This window comes from Gigantopelta aegis, chromosome 4 (assembly GCF_016097555.1).
Source record: "Gigantopelta aegis isolate Gae_Host chromosome 4, Gae_host_genome, whole genome shotgun sequence".
Taxonomy (NCBI): Eukaryota; Metazoa; Mollusca; class Gastropoda; order Neomphalida; family Peltospiridae; genus Gigantopelta; species Gigantopelta aegis.
Window position 1 is genome coordinate 15,308,936 of NC_054702.1, and position 22,283 is coordinate 15,331,218.

Consider the following 22,283-nt stretch of genomic DNA (forward strand, 5'->3'; position numbering starts at 1 on the left):
TGAAGTAAACCGTACAAGTTTAATAGGTATAGACACAATAAACACAGAAGTGACTTTCAATGTTTAATTGTAGTTCAGTTATACTTACTACAAATTCGGTGAAATATATGTGGCGACGCAAATGTTTTAGTAGACGACAAAAAGTTTACGTTTACGGTTAACAGCTGGGAATTTACGTGTTTAGTATCTAGATTATGCAAAAAATTATGCAATTTTTGGATTTGGATTACAATAAAGAAAATTATTTATGTATTACTGTAATTATAAGCATTGTTTTTGTTTTTTTATCGTGGATTATAGCCTACGTTTTCACATGAACGTATATTTACGACTGAAAAACTATTGATATAATTACAAACAGTACATATAATACATTTAGAAAACAAAATCACTTTCTTTTATCTTTACTGTCAACCATCTTCCTTATCGACGTAATTTCCTGCGTGAAATGGATACCAATACTTGTACACGCAAGACTGTTAACCATAAACGTTAGATATATTGTGAATTTTGCTCTTAATCACAAATAAAATGTGTATCACTGTTTTCAAGTGTTTTTATTAAACGATAGTCCTAGTTACAGGTACACCGATTCGAGCCGTCTCAATTATTAGGTTTTCATTCCTAGTATATGTAACAATCACTGAAACCCCACAACAAACAATACAACTAAAAAACTAGATCAAGGTGTAAGTTTAAGAACAATGTAGCATTAAATGGAAGCTTTAGAAAAAAACCCGTGTTAGCTCTAAATAATCACCTTCAAACATTGATGGCATTGTGAAGCGATGGTCGATACTTAAAGATGAGAAAATCGGAAACTTATCGTGGGCTTTCTATGGATTGTATCAGCTATATCTTCTTTTTTTGTATCTTGATTTGAAATTCAAACGCCATGTCCAGACCCCTACACAAAAACCACCAAAAACCCCCATCCAACACTCCCAATACCACCCCTGCATCAAATGTTTGCTGGACAATGTCCCACCATTTCAGGCTGTGCATCCTTTCTATAATGATGGATATGCATGGCATGCATTGAACAAAACTGAAGGTTTTTCCACCGAGCCAGCCAAAATAATAATGACATCCATTATATATTCTGAAACACTAACTATTAGCGGCCTTTCAATCTTAATTTGTCTTGATAGTCTACTGCCTTTTGTTTGGTCTCCCGTGGAAATGTTTTTTAAGAAAGCACAGGACAATCATAAATCAGTTTATTATACCTCACAGATGAAGAAAATTGTTGGTGCCAGTCTTGAATTTTTGGCAAGTCGTCATAATGACGTCATCAAATATGGCGATCATTTTGAATTTTTCATTTATCTAAAATCAACCACGAACAGTTATTTGTCACCCATTCTTCACAAAGGAATAAAAAAATCGGAATAATGAGATATGACAGAAATACGACAGAGACATGCCATAGAGTGTCATTATAATTGCATTATCTTGGTCATAGTGGCTGTTTTGAGACAAATTATATGTACATTTAGACGGCCTTTATATTTGAAAGCTATAGTGTGTACTGTCGTATTTTACCGCAGAAGTGTCATAGTTAATATATTGGATGGCAGTTGATCTCCACTCAGGTCGTGTTACTAAACAAACAAACAAATAAAAACCCATACCCCCCCCCCCCCAAAAAAAAAACCCCACAAAAACAAAAAAGCACAAAAAACAACAACACAACAACAAAAAAATACAAAAAAAAAAAAAAAACGAACAAAAAACCCAAATAAACCCACACCATGTGAAAACTAAATTTCATGCCTTGCTTTCTACCTCTTGATAGCATACCACTCCACCTTCCCCAACCAATAATTGGCTTAGCTACTTGCCTAATTGAATACATGTATATTAAAATGTAAGGAATCATTTGCACAAAAACTTAAATTCTACAGAGTTTCTTTTTAATCCATTCAATACTGTACATGCTCACTAACATTGTTAGTTTAAATGAGACTAAAAGGGGGTTAAGAAACCTACTGTATAACAATAATGTAACATCCCGTACAAATATTAACATAGACATTGTTCTACAATTTAAAAAAACAAACATTTCTTTGCAAACATCCTGATTCGACAAAACACGAATAAGACACCTTTTGTGAAAATCATAAATATAAAGAACACCTTGAATAACGACCACCTGGTTAAAGAAGGCACGTCAGATACGTTCTAATTCACGTACAGTAATCTGTGTTCATATACACATCTGCTGAATTGGCATGAACAATCAGGTTTGCTTTCTCAAAATGTAAAATATATGTTTTGAGCGTTACAATGGACAAGTGATTATTACGACAGTATACGAGTAGTACCAGTCTGGTTAGAATCGGACGACACTGTCCATTCCGCCCTGGAGATCTCCGCTACGATAAACCAATGCCATTGCGTGTCCAGGAAACCTTTCGTCGGGACCGGGAAAAACCTAGTGGGTACGCTGACATTTCAGACGAACGCACTACTGACTGAGCTAATTCCATCTCATCATTCTCAGTGAGTTACGCTGTTGCCAGGTTCACGACAGCGTTGTTATGATTGGTCAAATGAAAGGTCGACTGGACACGTGACTGGATTACAACGTTGTTGTGATTGGTCAAATGAAAGATCATCTGGAGACGCGCCTGCATTGGCTTTGGTTAGATCTGCTGACAGAAACGTCCAGCGTGGAATGGCCAGTTAGAGCTGATTTCAGTTCGTGCATAGTTCATGTCTGTTGATCGTTTGCTGTAAACACGACCAATTTAGCACACTCTCCGACTCTTCTGGGGTGGGCATTTCCACGCGCCGTTGTCGTAGCAGATACACATATACTGGATACAGTCCTCCATGTATACGAACAGGCGTGTGAAGAACTTGCGGTTGCCAATCTCACAACCTGCAAACATAAACAGCTACAACTATAGATGGCTTTTCAATACAAATTGTGTTCCTTTTAGGCAAGTATCAAAAATAAAATTGAAACTGATGCCTGTATATCATGGGAGCACTCGTGACCGTGTCAAAATATCCTTTGGATTTTTACTCGTGTAGATATGATTTTGAATCTGTTGATGGCCTTTTGTTCAGATTTGAATCAAAAATATAAATGGAAGACACACATTCATGACCATCCCCTTTTAACTCCAAATTCGACCAGACCTATTGACAAGCAAGGAAATTTGAATATCAATATGCTGTAACAATAGGCTACAAAATGTCACACAGTATAACTGAACACCTGCTACCCTTACCCAGCTTCCACAAAAACAACAAAACCCCCACCAAACAAACAAAAATCAACAAAATAAACCAAAACCACACATATACCCATCCACAAACAGAATCACTTCAGTTTAAACAATGTTAATATTGTATTTCTTATTGTTTAACTATCTTTGTACCACTTAGTGCAAATTAATTATTTCAATATGCTAAATCAGATTGTATCTAAATGTTATATTAAGAGCTAAACATAACATTAGACTTCAAAACAGTAAAGCTATTTATATGTATAAGCAAGTCACTATACAAATACATTTAACCCCTTATAGGTTAAACATACCGTAACTAAAATCGTCACTTTGAGTCCATATAGGTTTTTGTTTTTACAATCTTTATAATATGCGAATTAAGTTTCTAAGAATAATTATTTTATTTTATTATTATTATTTTTTTTAAAAATATTTTATTGTCCCCAGAATATAAAATGGCAGTGTCAGGGTTCGGGTGCCCTGAGCTCACTGTCTCACACTATTTTTACATTACATGATATACATAGTTTTATATACATATATATAAATGGCAAAATATATACACATGAATAGATATAATCCACACACGTTACGTATATTGCTGTTGTTGATATTTTGTTTGTTTTTTGTTTTGTTTGTTTTTTGTTGCTGATTTTTTAAAAATTATTATTATCTGGGGCAGAAAAGGAAAAAAAGAAAAGAAAAAGGAAAAGATGTTATGTACGGAATTAATATTGATAAAAAAGTATTATGAAAAGGTATGTGAAGAAATAGAAAGTGCGAAGAATGTATTTTAGAAATAAATATATCTCAATATTTGATAGATTTAATAAGCTTTTATGTTTGAATTAAATTATTATTATTATTATTTTTTATTCCCATTTTTATTGACATGATATCCACACACAGATGTATACAGTACATATGATAAAAAGATCCACATGAACCCCTCCCCCCCCAAAAAAAAAAACCACACAAAAAAACCCGAAGTAGCTAAGGAGATTTTTTAGCTAAGATCGAATATATGTGACTGACAATCAGACATACATGTATGAAAAATTCAAAAGGAGACTAAGGACATAGTTTGAATTAAATTATACCACTGCTCCCATTTTGTCTTGAAATCTTCATAATTACCATTTTTATATAAGATACATTTTTCAGTTTCCAACTTTTCTTTAATTATAGATTTTAAGGCAGAGAGGTTTTTTTGCATATTTTTTATGAATAATTATTAATAAGATATGGATGCACAATTTTGTTTTAATAATTATTATTTTATTAATAAGATGTGAATGGATATTTACCTTTAAAATCAGACTTCACAGCAGTCTGAACTGACTGGCGTCCCTCTTCACAGACGTTTAGAGACCTCTCCGGCGGACATTCGTGGCTGCCATCGCACTTACAGTCACAGAGGAACTCGCTGCAGCCTTGTCGCATGTTGAACACACTCTTCGACTTAATCACTTTGCCGTTAATGATGCAAGGTCTGCACCGCGATGACACGCCCCCAGTCGTCTTGCAAAGATCGGTGGACCTTCCAGCAGGACAGTCCCACTCACCATTACAGGCACAGAAGCAGTTGAACTCCCAGCATCCTTCTCTGTATCGGAAGCCGGTTCCGCCAGGGTAGGTTTCATTCTGAACAAGGCAGCTTTTGCACCCGTCTATCCTGTAATCGGGAGAACGACACACGTTGACAGTGTTGTTCGCAGGACATTCCCATGTGCCATTACAGAAGCAGTGACATTTGTACTGAGAACAGCCTTCTCTGAACTGGAAATCCTTCGTTGCCATGTACGACTTTCCATTAACCTGACAGTGCGTACATGATGGTTTGCTATCTTTCAGAGGTGAAGTCAGTTTTCCTGACTTACTCTTGGGCTGCTTGTCACAAATGTCGATGGTTTTGGAATCTGGACAAATCCAACTTCCATCACACAGACATGTGCAAGTGTACTGCTTACAGTTTTCGTTGAGGAAGAACTCCGAATCTGGTGGATAGTCCGTGTCTTTGACCGTGCAGCTGCGACACGTTGAAGGTTGTTCGTGCTGTGGAGCATTAGGACCACATATATCTTTGGGTTTCTGATTAGGACAGAACCACCTTCCATCACAGTTACACTGACACTCGTACTCCGAGCATCCCTGCTGGAGGGTGAATTTGTGGTTAGGTGGGTATTCCACATCTTTAACAACGCAGCTACGGCAGTCTCCAGAGAGTGGACCATTGCGAGGTGTGCAACTCCAAGAATACTCGCCAGAACAGGTCCATGTGCCAGTACACTCACACCGACATTGATACTGAATACATTTTTTTGTAATCTGGAAATCCGAATTCCCAGCATAAGTGTTTCCCTCAATAGTACAATTATGGCAGCCTCTGCCGGTTGAGTATTCCCTTGACTGCACATATGTCTGATATCCCCTTGGTAAAGGGGGAAATGGTCGGCTATTGATGCCGGAACTTGTCTGAGTGTGTACAGTCTGGGTGTAGACTGATTGAGGGCGTGCAATGTTTTTGCTGTAAAATTCCCTTGAACCTCTTGGTATGAACTGCCTTCCTCCTTGGTAGTAATACTGTCCTGCTTTCGCACTTGGCAGTGCAGAAACGGGAACGTGGTCTGGCATAAAATACTGGCCTCCAGCATTAGCCACAATCCGTTGTGTACCGTCAGGAGCAATTGGCGGTACATACTGACCACGTGCAAGGACCTTTTGACCACCAGCTGTATAGTAGTACCTGCCTGTGTTTGTATAGGCAGGTACATTTGTACCAGGTATAAACTGTCCCCTGTGTGTGCCTGTCGCAGCATACTGGCTTGTGCCCGAACTCCATCTTTGAGTCTGAGACTGTGTACCTGCTTGTCCCAGAGACTGTGACCCTGGATTCTGAATTGCGCCCTCGCCTGTACAGATGTTTTGAATGGCATCAGGTGGACAGTCGTAGGTTCCGTCACAGTTGCACCGACAAGCCTTCTGTATACACCCATTACGTGTTAGAAAGCCCATGTTACCTGGATACACATATCCATCAATAACGCAGTTTCCACATTTAGCTGGCAATTCTCCTGCTCCACACGCAGTATCTTCGGTAACATGACACCCATACGATCCGTCACATCTGCATCGACATCTGTACCTTACACAACCTCGTTTCATGTCAAAATGTTCTCCAGCAGTGTAATTCTTCTGATCTACAATACACGGCTTGCACGATTCAGTCGGCTCTCTCGACCCTGGGCAGAAGTTCGATGCCCTGTCACTGGGACATTCCCATCGGCCGTCACATGCGCACCTGCAGTGGTATGATATACAGCCTCTTCGTATGCGAAAATCTGACCCTCCAGCGTACTCTTTGCCATGAACTACACACGTGCTGCACTGCACTGGTGACTGGCTTGGTTGGGTACATATGTTCTGAGCGTTGTTCGTGTCGCATGTCCACTTTCCATCACAAGAACATTTACACTGGTAAGCGTAACAGCCACGAGTTAACTGAAACTGTCTGCCACCTTCGTAAGATTTCCCCTCCAGAACACAGTCTGTGCAGGTGACTGGATTTGTGCTGTCTGGTTTCCGGTCGCAAACATTCACTGCAGTGTCACCAGGGCAGTTCCACGAGCCATTACATCTACAGATGCAGTCAAACCTGTTACAATCTCGTGTTAGCTGGAATCTTGAGTTACCAGGATAGACAGTACTGTTGTCGACCTTGCAGCTTCTGCATCCACCAGGGACCTCTCCTAAACAAATATTTCTCGCGTCCTCGCCTGGGCAATTCCAGCTTCCATCACAGTTGCAACGGCACCGATAGTGTATGCATTCCTTTCGCATTTCAAAATCTGTTTCTCCTCTATAGAATTCAGTATCGGACAGTCTACAGCTTTTGCAACCTCCTGGTACTTCACCTTTGCAGACATCCCTGGCTTTTTCACCTGGACAGTTCCAGGTACCATCGCAGTTACATCTGCACTGATAGTGAATACAGTCCTTCCTCATCTCAAAATCAGAATCACCTGTGTAGTACTCATTGTCTGAAACTTGACAGTTTACACATTTCCCTGGTGTTTCTGATCTACATACGTTCTTAGATAGTTGACCGGGACAATCCCAGCTCCCATCGCAGTTACATGTGCACTGGTAATGGATGCAGCCCTTTCGAAGATCAAACGTGGAATTACCAGGATGAGTCTCAACGGCCGACACATGACATTTACTACAAGCTGTATCACCGTCTGATCGGCAAACGTTCCTGGCCTGATCACTGGGACAGTTCCACGTTCCGTTACAGCGACAGAAACACGTGTACTCAATACAGCCACGCTCCTGCCTAAAGTAAGCATTTCCCTCAAAGAACTCACCTTGGACTTCGCACTCTCCACATCCTGTGTGACATATGTCCTTGGTGCGGTTAGGTGGGCAGACCCAAGAGCCATCACATTTGCAGTCACAGTTGTATTCGTAGCACCCTTCCTCATACTTGAACCTGCTGTTTCCTGGGTAGAAGCTTCCATACACCTCACACTCTCTACACACGGGTTGGTTCTCTGGCGTCACACATACGTTTTCTGCCCTGTCTGGCGAACAGCTCCAGCTTCCATTACATCGACAGATACAGTTCTTGTACTGTGTGCACCCATCTCTCAGATCAAAATACGAATTGCCATTGACTATTTTCCCCTTTGCACTGCAAGTGGAGCAGGTGGATCTGCCCTGTTGAACTGGACCTTGCTTTCGTTCTTGTTGTCTACACACGTTAACTGTGTGGTGGGATGGACACGTGTGTGACCCATCGCAATGACAGATACATCGCTTCTTGAAGCAACCGCTTGTGTACTCAAAGCGGGAGTGTCCTTTGTATGAGGTTCCATTTACCACACAGGGAGTGCAGCCTAAAACAGAACATACACTTAATTAGCAGTGACATGTGAATCTGATGCCAGGTGGTAACGCGTAACTTGTAGTTTTCATACAACTCCCTAGCCTCTTGTGAAATGAGAACTATTTGGCAAAACGTTTGTAGTCTTCCTTATGACTTGCATTTTTATTGGCCCTCTCGTTTAGACCCCATGTCCACCTACCATTTTAATATAGCTCTATCTAAGTTATATCACGAAATTTATATACGGTAACACTTTCATGGATTTCACAGAAATAACCACTTTAAATATTTCTTTACTGCTCAAAGTTTAAAAGCTTATCAAAATTAAGTTAGATTCAATATTTTATTTTATATATAAAAAAAAGGAATGATTCAATAAATACTGTAATGAAGTCTTGAACGTTACTGATTATTTTTTACACAAGATAATAGTAATCTTTGTGTTCGATAAGAATGTGTGTTTTTTAATAATCTTAATTATTATAACACACAACTGTTAAATGGTATCTCGCCATGCAGTAGAGGTGGCGGGATTTAGTTCAGTAGGTTGATCATCGCCTGAGGCGCTTGCGTCACAGGATAGAACTATCTCAGTGATTCCATTCAACCAAATGGTTTCTTCTCATTCCAACCACTGTACCACAACTGGTCAAAGGCCGCCGTATGTGCTTTCCTGTCTGTGGGGAAGTCCATATAAGAGATCCCTTGCTGCTAATGGAAAAATGTAACGGGTTTCTTCTGATGACTACGAGTCGGAATTACCAAATGTTTGACATCCAGTAGCCGATGATTAATTAATCAATATGCTCTAGTGGTGTCGTTAAACAAAAACGGACTTTATATAAAACGGAAGAGTCGAAAACAAATATATATATTATTCATCATAATCCAATTTATGATATAATATGAAGGGAAACCTGGTCCTCAAGGCCTTTGACTTGAGTATGTCAGTGTATCTTTAACTATCCCAGTTTTGTTTATAATATTTCCATTGTCAAAACCTACTACGTCATTAGGTCCGAATTCACAGTCTAGCTTTACCTCTAGCAACTAATCGTACTATAACTACATATTGTTTCAAGGCACCAAGACTTAAATATTACTAATTTTACCTTTTGACTGGGCTTGGTGTTGGCGCTCTTGTTTTCGTTTTTCCACCGAGCATATGTTAATGGTATGCTGGGATGGACAGCTGTATGATCCGTCACAACTGCAAATACATTTCTTCTTGTAACAGCCGGATATGTACTCGAACCGAGAATGACCTTTGTAAGCAGTCCCATTCACCATGCAGGGTGTGCATACTAAAAGAAAGGAATATTTGTTTAACGATACCTCAATACATGAGTAAACAAATGACTATTGTGCATTGTTACGTCGAAACTTGATCTAAGGAATGCGAGATTGTTTTATATGTACATCCCTTAGACAGAACAGCACATACCACAGCCTTTGGTGTACCAGTTATGTCCGCCAAGGGCGATGGATTCTATGATTTATTGCTCCAAGAACATATGAGAAGAATGATTAAAACAGTTGATTATAATGATATTGTAGAGAACAGGGTAGCTGTGCGATGGGTTGTGATATCCATATCCATCAGTGAATCACGTTGATCATTTCCAGTTAAATGACGTGTACATATAATATATGCTAATTAGAAATATTAATTTATGTGCTTGTAGTATTTGTGTGAGTGTTTTTGTTATTATTGTTGAATTAAGCAATTATGTCTGAATCGTTCATCCAAAACCACATTTGTAGCCAACTACTTACCCCTAATTGGTTGGCATGCATTAAAAATGAAAATACTTATAAACAATGCGAGCATTAAAAGAAATACATTTCAGCAGATTTACCAATAGACAAAACACACTATTGGCTTTAACGCTGTTATATATTTGTGTGGTGAGTTATACTAGTGATATTTAGGTCCATACAAACGTTTCAGATATGTACTACTATAAACAAGTTTGTCAGGTACAACTACTACTAGAGTTCTAATGACTTTCCAGATATTTTCTACTATAAATAAAAATGATTTAGAGCAATTTGGATTTGTCAGATACTTATACTACCTGAGATTGAGGTCTATAGGCCGAAATCTTGCAAGATATTTATTGCTATCAAATGGTTTAAGTCTATATCAGTTTGTCAGGTACATACCTTCCCCGGATGGCTTAGGCCTTCTGTCTGTTTCAACTCGTTCCATCTCTAGTCGTCTTTGCTCTCTTTGTTGCTGCTCTCTTAGTCGCTGCTCTCTTTGATGCTGCTCTATTTGTTGCTGTCTTTCTCTCTCTTGGCGGTCTACCCGTGACTCAGCGTCTGTGTCGTCTGGTGTGGCCACGTATTCCATCTTTGCAAACACTGTTTGCGTGCCTCTTGTACCTTTAGCCATCTGGTGACTGTACTCGCCGCGGTTTCCCATCGACTGGTCGTATTTGGAATGAGTTCCTGTGGGAAAAACAACAACACCTTTCAAAAACAAACAAACATAACAAGAGACGTGTGTTCAAAGAATCAGAGACGTATACATGTATATGATGCATATAGCATAAATTATCAAGGTACGGCATTTCAATTTTGATACGGAACCAGTCAACACAGTCATATTGCATTGTTGCTATTAGCTGAGCTCTCTCTGTATTATACAAGCATTGGGTATACAGAATCTACCAATGTCTGCGCATGATTGTCGTGGTTATCATCATCATCATCATCATCATCATCATCATCACCATCACGACGAGGGCCATGACCCCCATTATAAACGTCACAATAACTATCACCATCCTCATCACCACCACCACGACCATCATCATCATAATCATCAATCATCATCATCAATAATCAGAGAAAATAGAATGTTCAAGCGTGCCATTACCATCAGTCATTTTACCCATTCACTCACCCTGCTGTTGGCGCTCTCTTGTTCTTTCAGTAGAGCATATGTTAACGGTGTGCTGGGATGGACAGTCGTATGACCCGTCACAGTTACATATGCATCGCATCTTGTAACAGCCAGAAGTGTACTCGAACCTGGAGTGACCTTTGTATGTGTTTCCGTCTACCGTGCAGGGTGTGCATCCTAATGAAGGGGAAAAAAGCGGATTACTAAACCATCTCAGCAGCAGCAGCAGCAGCAGCAGCAACAACAACAACAGTCGTTATTTCCTCCAAAATCGTATCTCTGTAAAAGATTAACTATGGGATATTTTGTTAAATAAGGCACAAACAATCGCAAATTGAAACTTCACGTTAAAATGAAGCTCAGCTTTGATCGCTGATTTGAAACTATTTAGCCAATTTAAAAGTAAGTATTATTTCACGTAATGAAGGGAATGTTTACAAGATAATGACAATGCAATGAGCAATATTAACTCAAAAATCGTATATAAATGCAATGCCACACCAATGACCATTGACAATTTCAAACTATGATCTGAAAACTCTCAGACTAAGCCCACAGCTAAACTGATGGGAAATGACAGGTGTGTGGATGTGGTGGACAGTCACAAAAGTTGAAAGATAGGAGCAGTTGCCAGATCGGGAAGAAATGAGATGAAATTCAAAAGAGAGAAAGGTATGGTGACAGTAGGGTAAAATAAAAGGATCCGGGGAATCGACAGAAAATATTAAGTTATAACGATGTGATACTGAATATGCTACATATGCGCAACGTGATATAAATAAGGTGCATGTTTAGCAAATTAATTTTAACTTCCATTTGTTTAGATATAAGAATAAGATCCTGGCGCTTTAATTTATATTCACCCTGTTGGGTACGTGTCGAATGATGCTGAGTAAGGTTGCGTGTTTGCGTTTTTTGTGAACTGCCTTGTGATTTGCCAGTGTACTGATACGAGGTCGCTGATTGGCTCCCTTTCTGTTGAAGGAGCGCAGAATCATCAGTCCCTCCTTCCTTTATTTCCACAAATGATGTTGACGACTGGTAGACACCAGGAGTGCCATATTTCTTACTAGAGCCGCCTATAAATAATGAAAAGAAAGTATATACATGATATGATTCATTCATTAAAAATATAGATAAAATAAAAATAGAATATCTATAATTTGACAAAGGGGGTAAGGGTACTAGAATATTTAGTATGCTTAAAATCGTACATGTTGAAGTGAAAGTAAATTTTTCAACAAATAGGCAGGTGTGAATTGACCGTGTGAGCGTACAATTTGGTTGCGATAATAAATTGTTTTGCTATTCCTCTTATATTTGCACCCGTAAAACAGTTGAAAAACTGAACAAGAAATCATTCTCTGTTTAGAAAAGTTTTGTTTCATATCAGATTTCTCTAGACAAGTTAAGCTGAAAAGATTTTGGCTTTGAAACACTTTATCCAGGGGAGGGGGGTGGGGGGGGGGGGATCTAGCTCTTTACGGCGCTCAGCCAAGGTGCTTGAGTCATACACTTTGGCAAACACTTCGGGTATATCACGACTGGTATATCAATGACCGTTGTATGTAATGTTCTGTCTGATTGACATTGCATATAAAAGGTTCCTTTCTGCTAACGAAAAAATTAAGTTTCCTCTAAGGGCTATGTTCAGAATATTTGACATACACTAGTCAATGATCAATTAATTAATCAATGTGCTCCATTGTCGTTAAACAAAACAATTGTTTTAACTTTATACAGTTGCTACCTAAAAGACGGACTCTTACTCTGTCTAGTCTGCTGACCATGTCGTACTCCTCCCCCTCCAGGTGACGTGTATGTACGTTTGCTACTGTAGTGGTAACTTCCAGATGATTGGCCAGTTGGCGTATCACTGATACCACGTGACTGGGTGCGGTCAACACCAGACGAACTTCCTGATTGGTGGGTGTATTGGTACGTTGACGCTGATTGGCTGTCTTGATGTTTCAAAAGTGCCGCGTCTGGCGAATCACTTTTTTTGATGGTCACAAATGAAGTTGAAGATCTGTGTACTGAAGATAATCCTGGGTCTTTCGCTACAACTAACAAGGATACTTTTTTTAAAAATAAATAAATAATAATAATAATAATAATAATACAACAACAACAACAAAACAACAACAACCCCAAAACAACAACAAACAAACAACAAACGTGACACCAGTTAATTAACCTAACCAGTAGTTGAGAGAAATTATAAGAAAATCGGATATTAAATCAATACAAAACAGGTGCATGTGCAGGTGGTGAATTTCGGGGGTTGACCCCCCCCCCCCCCTTTCTGAAGTGAATTTTTTTCTTTAAAAAACCCCAACATTTTCCGGGGGAACATTACTCGAACCCGCCTAAAAACTTTGCTCATCACAGCCTAGACCCCTGCACACACGCCTTACGAGAGTCGTGAAGCAACAATTGCCCACGATACATACAAAGGCAAAAGATGGGGGCCAAAGCCTTCATTAATTTTACCTTTGAATTGTAAAGGTATACCTTGAGCTAAAAGGCCCACTGTCCCCCCCCCCCCAACAACAACGAGAAAAAAAAAAAACTACCCAAAAACAAACCTAATAACAACCAAATAATCTGATGTACCAGTGAAAAATTCCTAATGTTATTGACTAAGTAGAGTGTATATGTTTTACACTAATAATTCTGTAACGGCGACTTCTGTTTTGATGAAAATTTGACATATATTTTTACTTTCTGTTCTTAAAAAAAACAAAACCCAACACAACAACAAACAAAACCAACAACAACAAAACTCTGTTACGTGGAGTGGAATCACTTAAAAATGTTATATTCTTGAGTTAAATATGCAAAATATTATGTATAGAATCAACTATATAGTAGTTATTCATCACAACTATATATAGCGAAATGTGATACTTGTCACTATGATAATTGTTTTTTTCGTCAAAGAGAACTAGTGACTGATCACCGATTTTGGCTTTGAAGGAAGGAAGGAAGGAAATGTTTTATTTAACGACGCACTCAACACATTTTATTTACGCTTATATGGCGTCAGACATATGGTTAAGGACCACACAGATATTGAGAGAGGAAACCCGCTGTCGCCACTTCATGGGCTACTCTTTTCGATTAGCAGCAAGGGATCTTTTATATGCACCATCCCATAGACAGGATAGCACATACCACGGCCTTTGATGTACCAGTCGTGGTGCACTGGCTGGAGCGAGAAATAGCCCGATGGGCCCACTGACGGGGATCGATCCCAAACCGACCGCGCATCAAGCGAGCGCTGTACCACTGGGCGACGCCTCGCCCCTCTGACTAACTAACAGATTCATAAGCTCATATTCTCTCTAGTGTTCTTACCATGTTGGGCTCCTCTCCCCTCACCGGACTGACTCGATGACGTGTATGTACGTTTGCTACTGTATTGGTAACTTCCAGATGATTGGCCAGTTGGCGTATCACTGATACCACGTGGCTGGGTGCGGTCAACGCCAGACAAACCTCCTGATTGGTGGGTGTATTGGTACGTTGGCGCTGATTGGCTGTCTTGATGTTTCAAAAGTGCTGCGTCTAGCGAATCACTTTCTTTGATGGTCACAAATGAAGTCGAAGATAATAATAATAATAATAATAATAATAATAATAATAACAATAATAATACAACAACAACAACAAAACAACAACAACCCCCAAAACAACAATAAACAAACAACACACGTGACACCAGTTAATTAACCTAACCAGTAGTTGAGAGAAATTATCAGAAAATCGGATATTAAATCAATACAAAACAGATGCCTGTGCAGGTAGTGAATTTCGGGGGTCGACCCCCCCCCCCCCCCCCCCTTTCTGAAAGTGAATTTTTTTCTTTAAAAACCCCCAACATTTTCCGGGGGGAACATTACTCGAACCCGCCTAAAAACTTTGCTCATCACAGCCTAGACCCCTGCACACACGCCTTACGAGAGTCGTGAAGCAACAATTGTCCACGATACATACAAAGGCAAAATATGGGGGCCAAAGCCTTCATTAATTTTTGCTTTGAATTGTAAAGGTATACCTTGAGCTAAAAGGCCCACTCCCCCAACCCCCCCTCCCCCCATCAACAACAACGACAACAACAAAATACTACCCAAAAACAAACCTAATAACAACCAAATAATTTGATGTACCAGTGAAACATTCCTAATGTTATTGACTAAGTCGAGTGTATATGTTTTGCACCAATAATTCTGTAACGGCGACTTCTGTTTTGATGAAAATTTTACATATATTTTAACTCTCTGTTCTAAAAAAACCCAAACAACCCAACAACAAACAAAACCAACAACAACAAAACTCTGTTACGTGGAGTGGAAGCACTTAATTTTTTTTTATTCTTGAGTTAAATATGCAAAATATTATGTATAAAATCAACTATATGGTAGTTATTCATCAAAACTATATATAGCGAAATGTGATACTTGTCACTATGATAATTGTTTTTTTTTGGTGAAAGATAACTGGTGACTGATGACCGATTTTGGCTTTGAGACAGTTTATACAATGACTAACTAACAGATTCATAAGCTCGTATTCTCTCTAGAGTTCTTACCATGTTGGGCTCCTCTCCCCCTACCGGACTGACTCGATGACGTGTATGTACGTTTGCTACTGTAGTGGTAACTTCCAGATGATTGGCCAGTTGGCGTATCACGTGACTGGGTGCGGTCAATGCCAGACGAGCCTCCTGATTGGTGGGTGTATTGATACGTTGACGCTGATTGGCTGTCTTGATGTTTCAAAAGTGCCGCGTCTGGCGAATCACTTTCTTTGATGGTCACAAATGAAGTTGAAGATTTGTATACTGAAGGGTCTTTCGCTGTAACTGAAGAAGATACGAAAACATGACATGAAGTGTTCTTGTTTCTTAAAATTGTTGTAAGAACAAGTTTACTAAACTTCTTGTTTTAACCCACCGACAATGGTGTGGCTTTGCATATGACACCAGATTAAACTGTATGCTTTTACGGTAAAAGTTTCCCACGGATATTCATAAAACCTTTGCAATTTATTTAGAAACAGCAGAACAAGAACAAACTGTTTTGTATGCATGCAAAATTATTTCATTGTATGTATGCAAAATTAGTTCAAATATTTATGGCGCAATGGTCTTATCAGACCTAGTTACTCTTTTCAAATAATCAAACACACACGGTAATGACGGCCATGTGTGAATACTGGAAAATACTCACCTAGACATTGCTGATTGATGATAACAGCTAAAACACAACAGGCGATCTGTAAGAAATGATAAACCATAACATATATATTATACAGAGGATAATATACTGACAAGTAGTGCACAACGCGTCCGGTATATTGAGTACATAAGGAGGCTGGAGGCACAGCGATTAATTTTATGTCTAGCAGGTTTACTGCAATCGTTTTATCTATGAAAACTTGATATAAATTAAAGTGTACTTTCTTGGAGATGCCTGCACAAAAAAGTCTCTCGGCTTCCCCATGTGATCAGTTATGCCATGCCCCCCCCCCCCCCCCCCCCCCCCCAGTGTACGACCCCACTGGTGGAAGTGCACAATGAAAACATACTGGACGCTACACCGGCTGACAGTGTACAACAAATAGCATAATTATGCTACACTGGTTGATAGTTCACAAAAAACTAACATGCTACATCGGATGATAGTGCCATTGTGGGTTCTAGGGGTCCCGTACCCCCCTCCCCCCCCTCTCTCTCTCTCTCTCTCTCTCTCTCTCTCTCTCTCTCTCTCTCTCTCTCTCTCTCACACACACACACACACACACACACACACACACACACACACACACACACACACACACTCACCCGTCCTTGTGAAGGGCTCCTTTTAACTCCACACTTGGACTAAAAACGCGGCAGTGAAAACAGAACCAGGGACAATAATAACGAGTCTTCTCCATTTAGACAAAAAAGGGATTTTGTTTTCATATTTTTTTTTAGGAGTGAGGAAATTTCCTCCTGCCTCCACATCCCCAGTAATGCTATATATACATGACACTCATTTTGTTTTCCCACCGACCGTAACGTACTACACTGCACTTGGTGTTGCGTTCCTGCAACATCCACACACCTGCCAAATAAAAGTCTTATTTGATTGACAGTGCACGTCCGCCGTACTCACGTGGGAAAATTCACAGGCAGTTTTCTCTACAGTCTGGCGAGTTGCCCATAACGTCTGCAAGTTGTTCGAGGTTTAGGAAAACGAAACCTCTGTGATTGTAATTTTGTAAGTGCATTTATCAGCAGCTGTATTGTGTTATACGAACCATTTTTAGCATTTTACGCATAAACAAAGAAACCCTTAGCAGAGAAAGCTGACTTCCAGATACATATTTCCCTATCAGTCCAATCTCGTTCCAGCCAGTGCTCCACAACTGGTGTAGCAAAGGCCGTGGTATGTACTATCCTGTCTGTGGGATAGTGCATATAAAAGATCCCCTGCTGCTAATCGAAAAGAGTAGCCCATGAAGTGGCGACAGCAGGTTTCCTCTCTCAATATCTGTGTGGTCCTTAACCATATGTCTGACGTCATATAACCGTAATTAAACGTATTGAGTGTGTCGTTAAATAAAACATTTCCTTCCTTCCCTATCAGTCCAAATAAAAAAAAATAAAAAAATAAAAAAAGTTTGTTTTATTTAACAACGCCGCTAGAGCACATTGATTTTTTATCGTATCATCGGCTATTGGACGTCAAACATATGGTCATTCTGACACTGTTTTTAGAGGAAACCCGCTGTCGCCACATAGGCTACTCTTTTTACGACAGGCAGCAAGGGATCTTTTATTTGCGCTTCCCACAGGCAGGATAGCACAAACCATGGCCTTTGTCGAACCAGTTATGGATCACTGGTCGGTGCAAGTGGTTTACACCTACCCATTGAGCCTTGCGGAGCACTCACTCAGGGTTTGGAGTCGGTATCTCGATTACAAATCCCATGCCTCGACTGGGATCCGAACCCAGTACCTACCAGCCTGTAGACCGATGGCCTGCCACGACGCCACCGAGGTCGGTCCAAATAAATAAAGTTAATGTTAAAATTTGTTTTGGTTAACTAGAACACATTGATTTATTAATCATCGGCTTTTGGATGTGAAATATTTGGCAATTCTGACATATAGTCTTAGAGGAGATCCGTTACATTTTTTTTTATTACATTAGTGGTGAGGTATATTTTATATGCACTTTCCCATAGACAATACATCACACACCACGTCCTTTGAAATACCAGTCAGATAATAAGTCCATCGAGGAGGTTCGATCCTCCGATGATTAATAAATCAATGCTCTCTAGTGGTGTCGTTAAACAAAACAAACTTCTTCTTGACATACCAGTCGTGGTGAACTAGTTGGGACGTTAAAATCCCAATCAGAGAATGGGTCCACTGAGTTGATGCGATCCTACAACGCAAGCACCCCAAACGAGCACTCTACCCAATGAACTAGATCCTTCCCCTCCCGATACTAATATAGGGGCAGTAAAGAAACACCCAGGGAGAAGTAATGTAGGATTCCCCCTATTAAGCCAAAAGGATCACTACATTGCACTTTTAAAATACAAGTGGCAATTTTCTGTAATTTTCAGCAGAGGCGAGTGTCCTTGACACTGTCTCCTACCCACCCACGCTAGATACAACCTTGCCTATTCTACAATGTAGGCCTACGACTTTCATAAACCTTACAAATATATTAGTATTTTACAGTTCTTTCCTTGGAGTAAACACAAATCTGCCTATCCAGAGTGCCCTTATTTTTTCCAATGCATGCATGAATCTACAAACGTTTATTTCTTTTTACTGGGAAGCCATCATGATGACTATAAAAGCTCTTGCGTTTCTTTCATGTATTTTCAATCATCATATAAAAATTACGATGTGGGCATTGCTGTAACTAGTAGGTCTTATATGTAACCGGTTACGTATAACTGATATAACTACATTTAACTGATTACGTATTAATGTAACTAGTTACGTATTACATGTAAATAGTTCGTATTGATACATGAAACTAGTTACGTATTACATGTAACTAATATGTCTTATATGTAACTGGTTACGTATTACATGTAAATAGTTAGTATCATATGAAACTAGTAATGTATTAATGTAACCAGTATGTACTATATGTAACTAGTTATGCATTACACGTAATTAGTAAGTATTACATAAAACTAGTTACGTTTTACGTGTAACTAGTATGTCTTATATGTAACCAGTTACACATTACATATAATTACATGCAACTGGTTACGTATTACATGTAACTAGTTACGTATGACTTGTAACTAGTTGTACGTATTACATGTGACTCGTTTACATAATTTATTGTAAATAGTTCGTATTACATGAAAGTAGTTAAGTATCAAAGTAACTAGTATGTATTATATGCAGCTAGTTACGCATTGCATGTAACTAGTACGTATTACTTGTAACTAGCTGTACGTATTACATGTGACTCGTTTACATAATTAATTTAGTATTTAGTATCACACGTTACTAGTTGAAGCAGTATTTTCGGAGGAAAAGGATGCCTGCGAGTTCTGCACCAGGGAGAATGTGTACCTTCTAGATAACATTTAAGATTTTATTTTAAAGGGACTATCCCATTGTAAATTATTTCCTTTATAACGAATAACATTACATTTATGGTGTCAGTGTCTTTATAGTCAATGTATTTCATCGTCGTAAGTTTTAAAGCAGTTCAAATTAATTTTACTTCTTCATGTACATTTTTATACACGTGTATAAAATCATTCGGAGATAAAAATCCAATTTGGGCTACTAAACATAAGGGCAATAGCTGTTAAAATGGCTGTTTTAGTCTGAAACATGGTACAATGGCAAAAACCCCCACCTCAAGACAGTCTCTTCAAGTCCTATGACTTAATATAACTACTAAACTACTGTGACCTACGGTCAAAGCATATTGTGCACATGGAGAATACTACATGAGTGGCCGTTAGATACCATTTATATAAACGAGTAGGCTAGTTTAAAATTCGTATACAACGAGCGAAAAGGAGTTAAAAGTTCTTTCCTATCCTCAAAAAAAATAAAAAAAAATAAAATAAAAATGCCGGGCTAAAAAGAATATTATACTATGATACTAAGATCCGCTTTATTTTAATACACAATGTCTGTATGCTTTGGATATATATATATATATATATATATATATATATATATATATATATATATATATATATATCTATCTATCTATCTATCTATCTATCTATCTATCTATCTATATCTATCTATATATATATATATATATATATATATATATATATATATATATATATATATATATATATAGTTATATGGTTATAAATATTCGTAAGGAACAGTTAAGAAAGTTAACTTTGTATAATCATAATTTGTATGATCATAATATTATTTGTGCGCAGTAAATATTATTTGGAAGCCTTTATTTTCATAATAACAAGATGCAGGCTGGGTTTAGTATCATTAGTGCAAGAAAAGCTTAATATTCCTATACACACTACAATATACTAGTATTTACACAACATAATTATCACACAGAACTCCAATCATACTTAACTTATAAGTCAAAAAAAGAAGAAAAGAAACACTCACCTTACATATTAATAACATGGTTGATGTTAGTCCATTATACGAAGTGAAAACGTTCTCGATAGGAAATGTATACGATTACTAGTTCCTGTTAGCGGAAATACCAAGGGGAAACTACGCTGCACAATAATATAATTTAGCCACGTAGTATTTCAATCTTATAATTCCTTCTAGCAGAAATGTCGAGGAAAAAATGTTTCACGATAAACTGATTCTGTTGTGCTAAATTGCCACCATTGATCCTAGGGACTGAGATTACTTTTTGTTACCACTCGGACTGGCAGCCAGCTTGTTTACTTTACAACACAGCCCAGGGTTTCAGACTTGTAGTAATAAATATAATCCCCAATGTGGAGAAACGTGAAACGTCTGACGTTATATAAACGCATTCAATTCTCCAAAACTCTCTTGTTACAACAAAGCTGTCGCATAAACACATAAACCAAATGATTTTTTTCTTGTGAGGTGTGTCTATGTCTTTAATTTGTGTTATTATGTCTGATAAATATACATGTATATGTGTAACAAAAAGAAATCTCTTATCAGCAGAGCAGATATTGGAAACCTCCAATGGTTCTCGTATCTGCAATTGCTCAGCTTGAGTTTCCAAACACTTGTATCTCTATTAGCTTTCCCCTGCAGACAGTTGCGTCTGAAAAAACAACAACATAAGAGGAAGAAAAAAAACACCCCGCAATCAGAAAACTAGATTATAGCCCGACAACCATATATCATTGACGCAGGAGATATGTTATGTTTGTTTGTTAATTACATCTTTGTTGCCTTGCTCTAACGTCAGCATTGTTTTACATGATACATACAGCAGTTTCACTGTGCGTATGGTTGGCATGAGCGGATCGCACGTGCCGCTACGAGTAAAGAACTCTCTTACTGCAGGAATCAGAACTTGAGGATAATGAAACTAGACGTTAGTGGTATATAGAGAGTAGGTTCTCTTAGTGATGAATGCGAGTAGATTGTGTTTCAGTGCTACAGCGCTCGCTTGAATGCGATGGGTCGCAAGATCGATCGCCGTCGGTGGATAGTTTCCCACAGCTATAATGTCAAAAGCCTCAATATATGATATGAAAATGTGCATATAAAAGATCAAATGATGCCATTTTAGTACGAGTTACCTTTATAAGGGTAATGCCAACGGGTCTCTCTCCCCCCCCCCTCTCTCTCTCTCTCTCTCTCTCTCTCTCTCTCTCTCTCTCTCTCTCTCTCTCTCTCTCTCTCTCTCTCTCTCTTTTGCAATAGCCATATGTTAGAAGAACCCAAATAGTCGTCACATGGGACGTAGTTCAGCGGTAAAGCGCTATTCAGATGCGCGATCGATCTCCATCGGTGGGGTCATTGGGCTATTTCTCGTTCCAGCCAGTGCCCATATCTGTGGTACCAAAGGCGTGGCATGTACTATCTCTATATGGTATAAAGATACTTTGTTGCTATTCATTATCTATGTGGTTCTTAACCATATTCTTGGCGCCATATCATCGTAAATAAAACTGTTGAATGCGCCTTTAAATAAAACATTTTTTTCCTCCCTGCAAATTTGCCGAGGTGCCGTATAACCAATATTCCTGATGCAGAGGTCACTGGAAA

General features: G+C 38.8%; 1 protein-coding gene across 1 annotated transcript; it reads right to left on the reverse strand.

Annotated features, from left to right (window-relative positions):
• Positions 1-50: 50 nt before the first annotated feature.
• On the reverse strand, positions 51-20,811 carry LOC121369710. The gene is made up of 11 exons (XM_041494762.1): positions 20,682-20,811; positions 16,276-16,321; positions 15,636-15,908; positions 14,402-14,626; positions 12,811-13,107; positions 11,905-12,120; positions 11,042-11,218; positions 10,297-10,584; positions 9,243-9,434; positions 4,550-8,140; positions 51-2,887 (listed from the first exon to the last, which is right to left on the reverse strand). Exons 1-11 carry the CDS (start codon positions 20,697-20,699, stop codon positions 2,754-2,756), a joined length of 5,457 nt encoding a protein of 1,818 aa, XP_041350696.1. The 5' UTR covers positions 20,700-20,811; the 3' UTR covers positions 51-2,753.
• Positions 20,812-22,283: the final 1,472 nt, after the last annotated feature.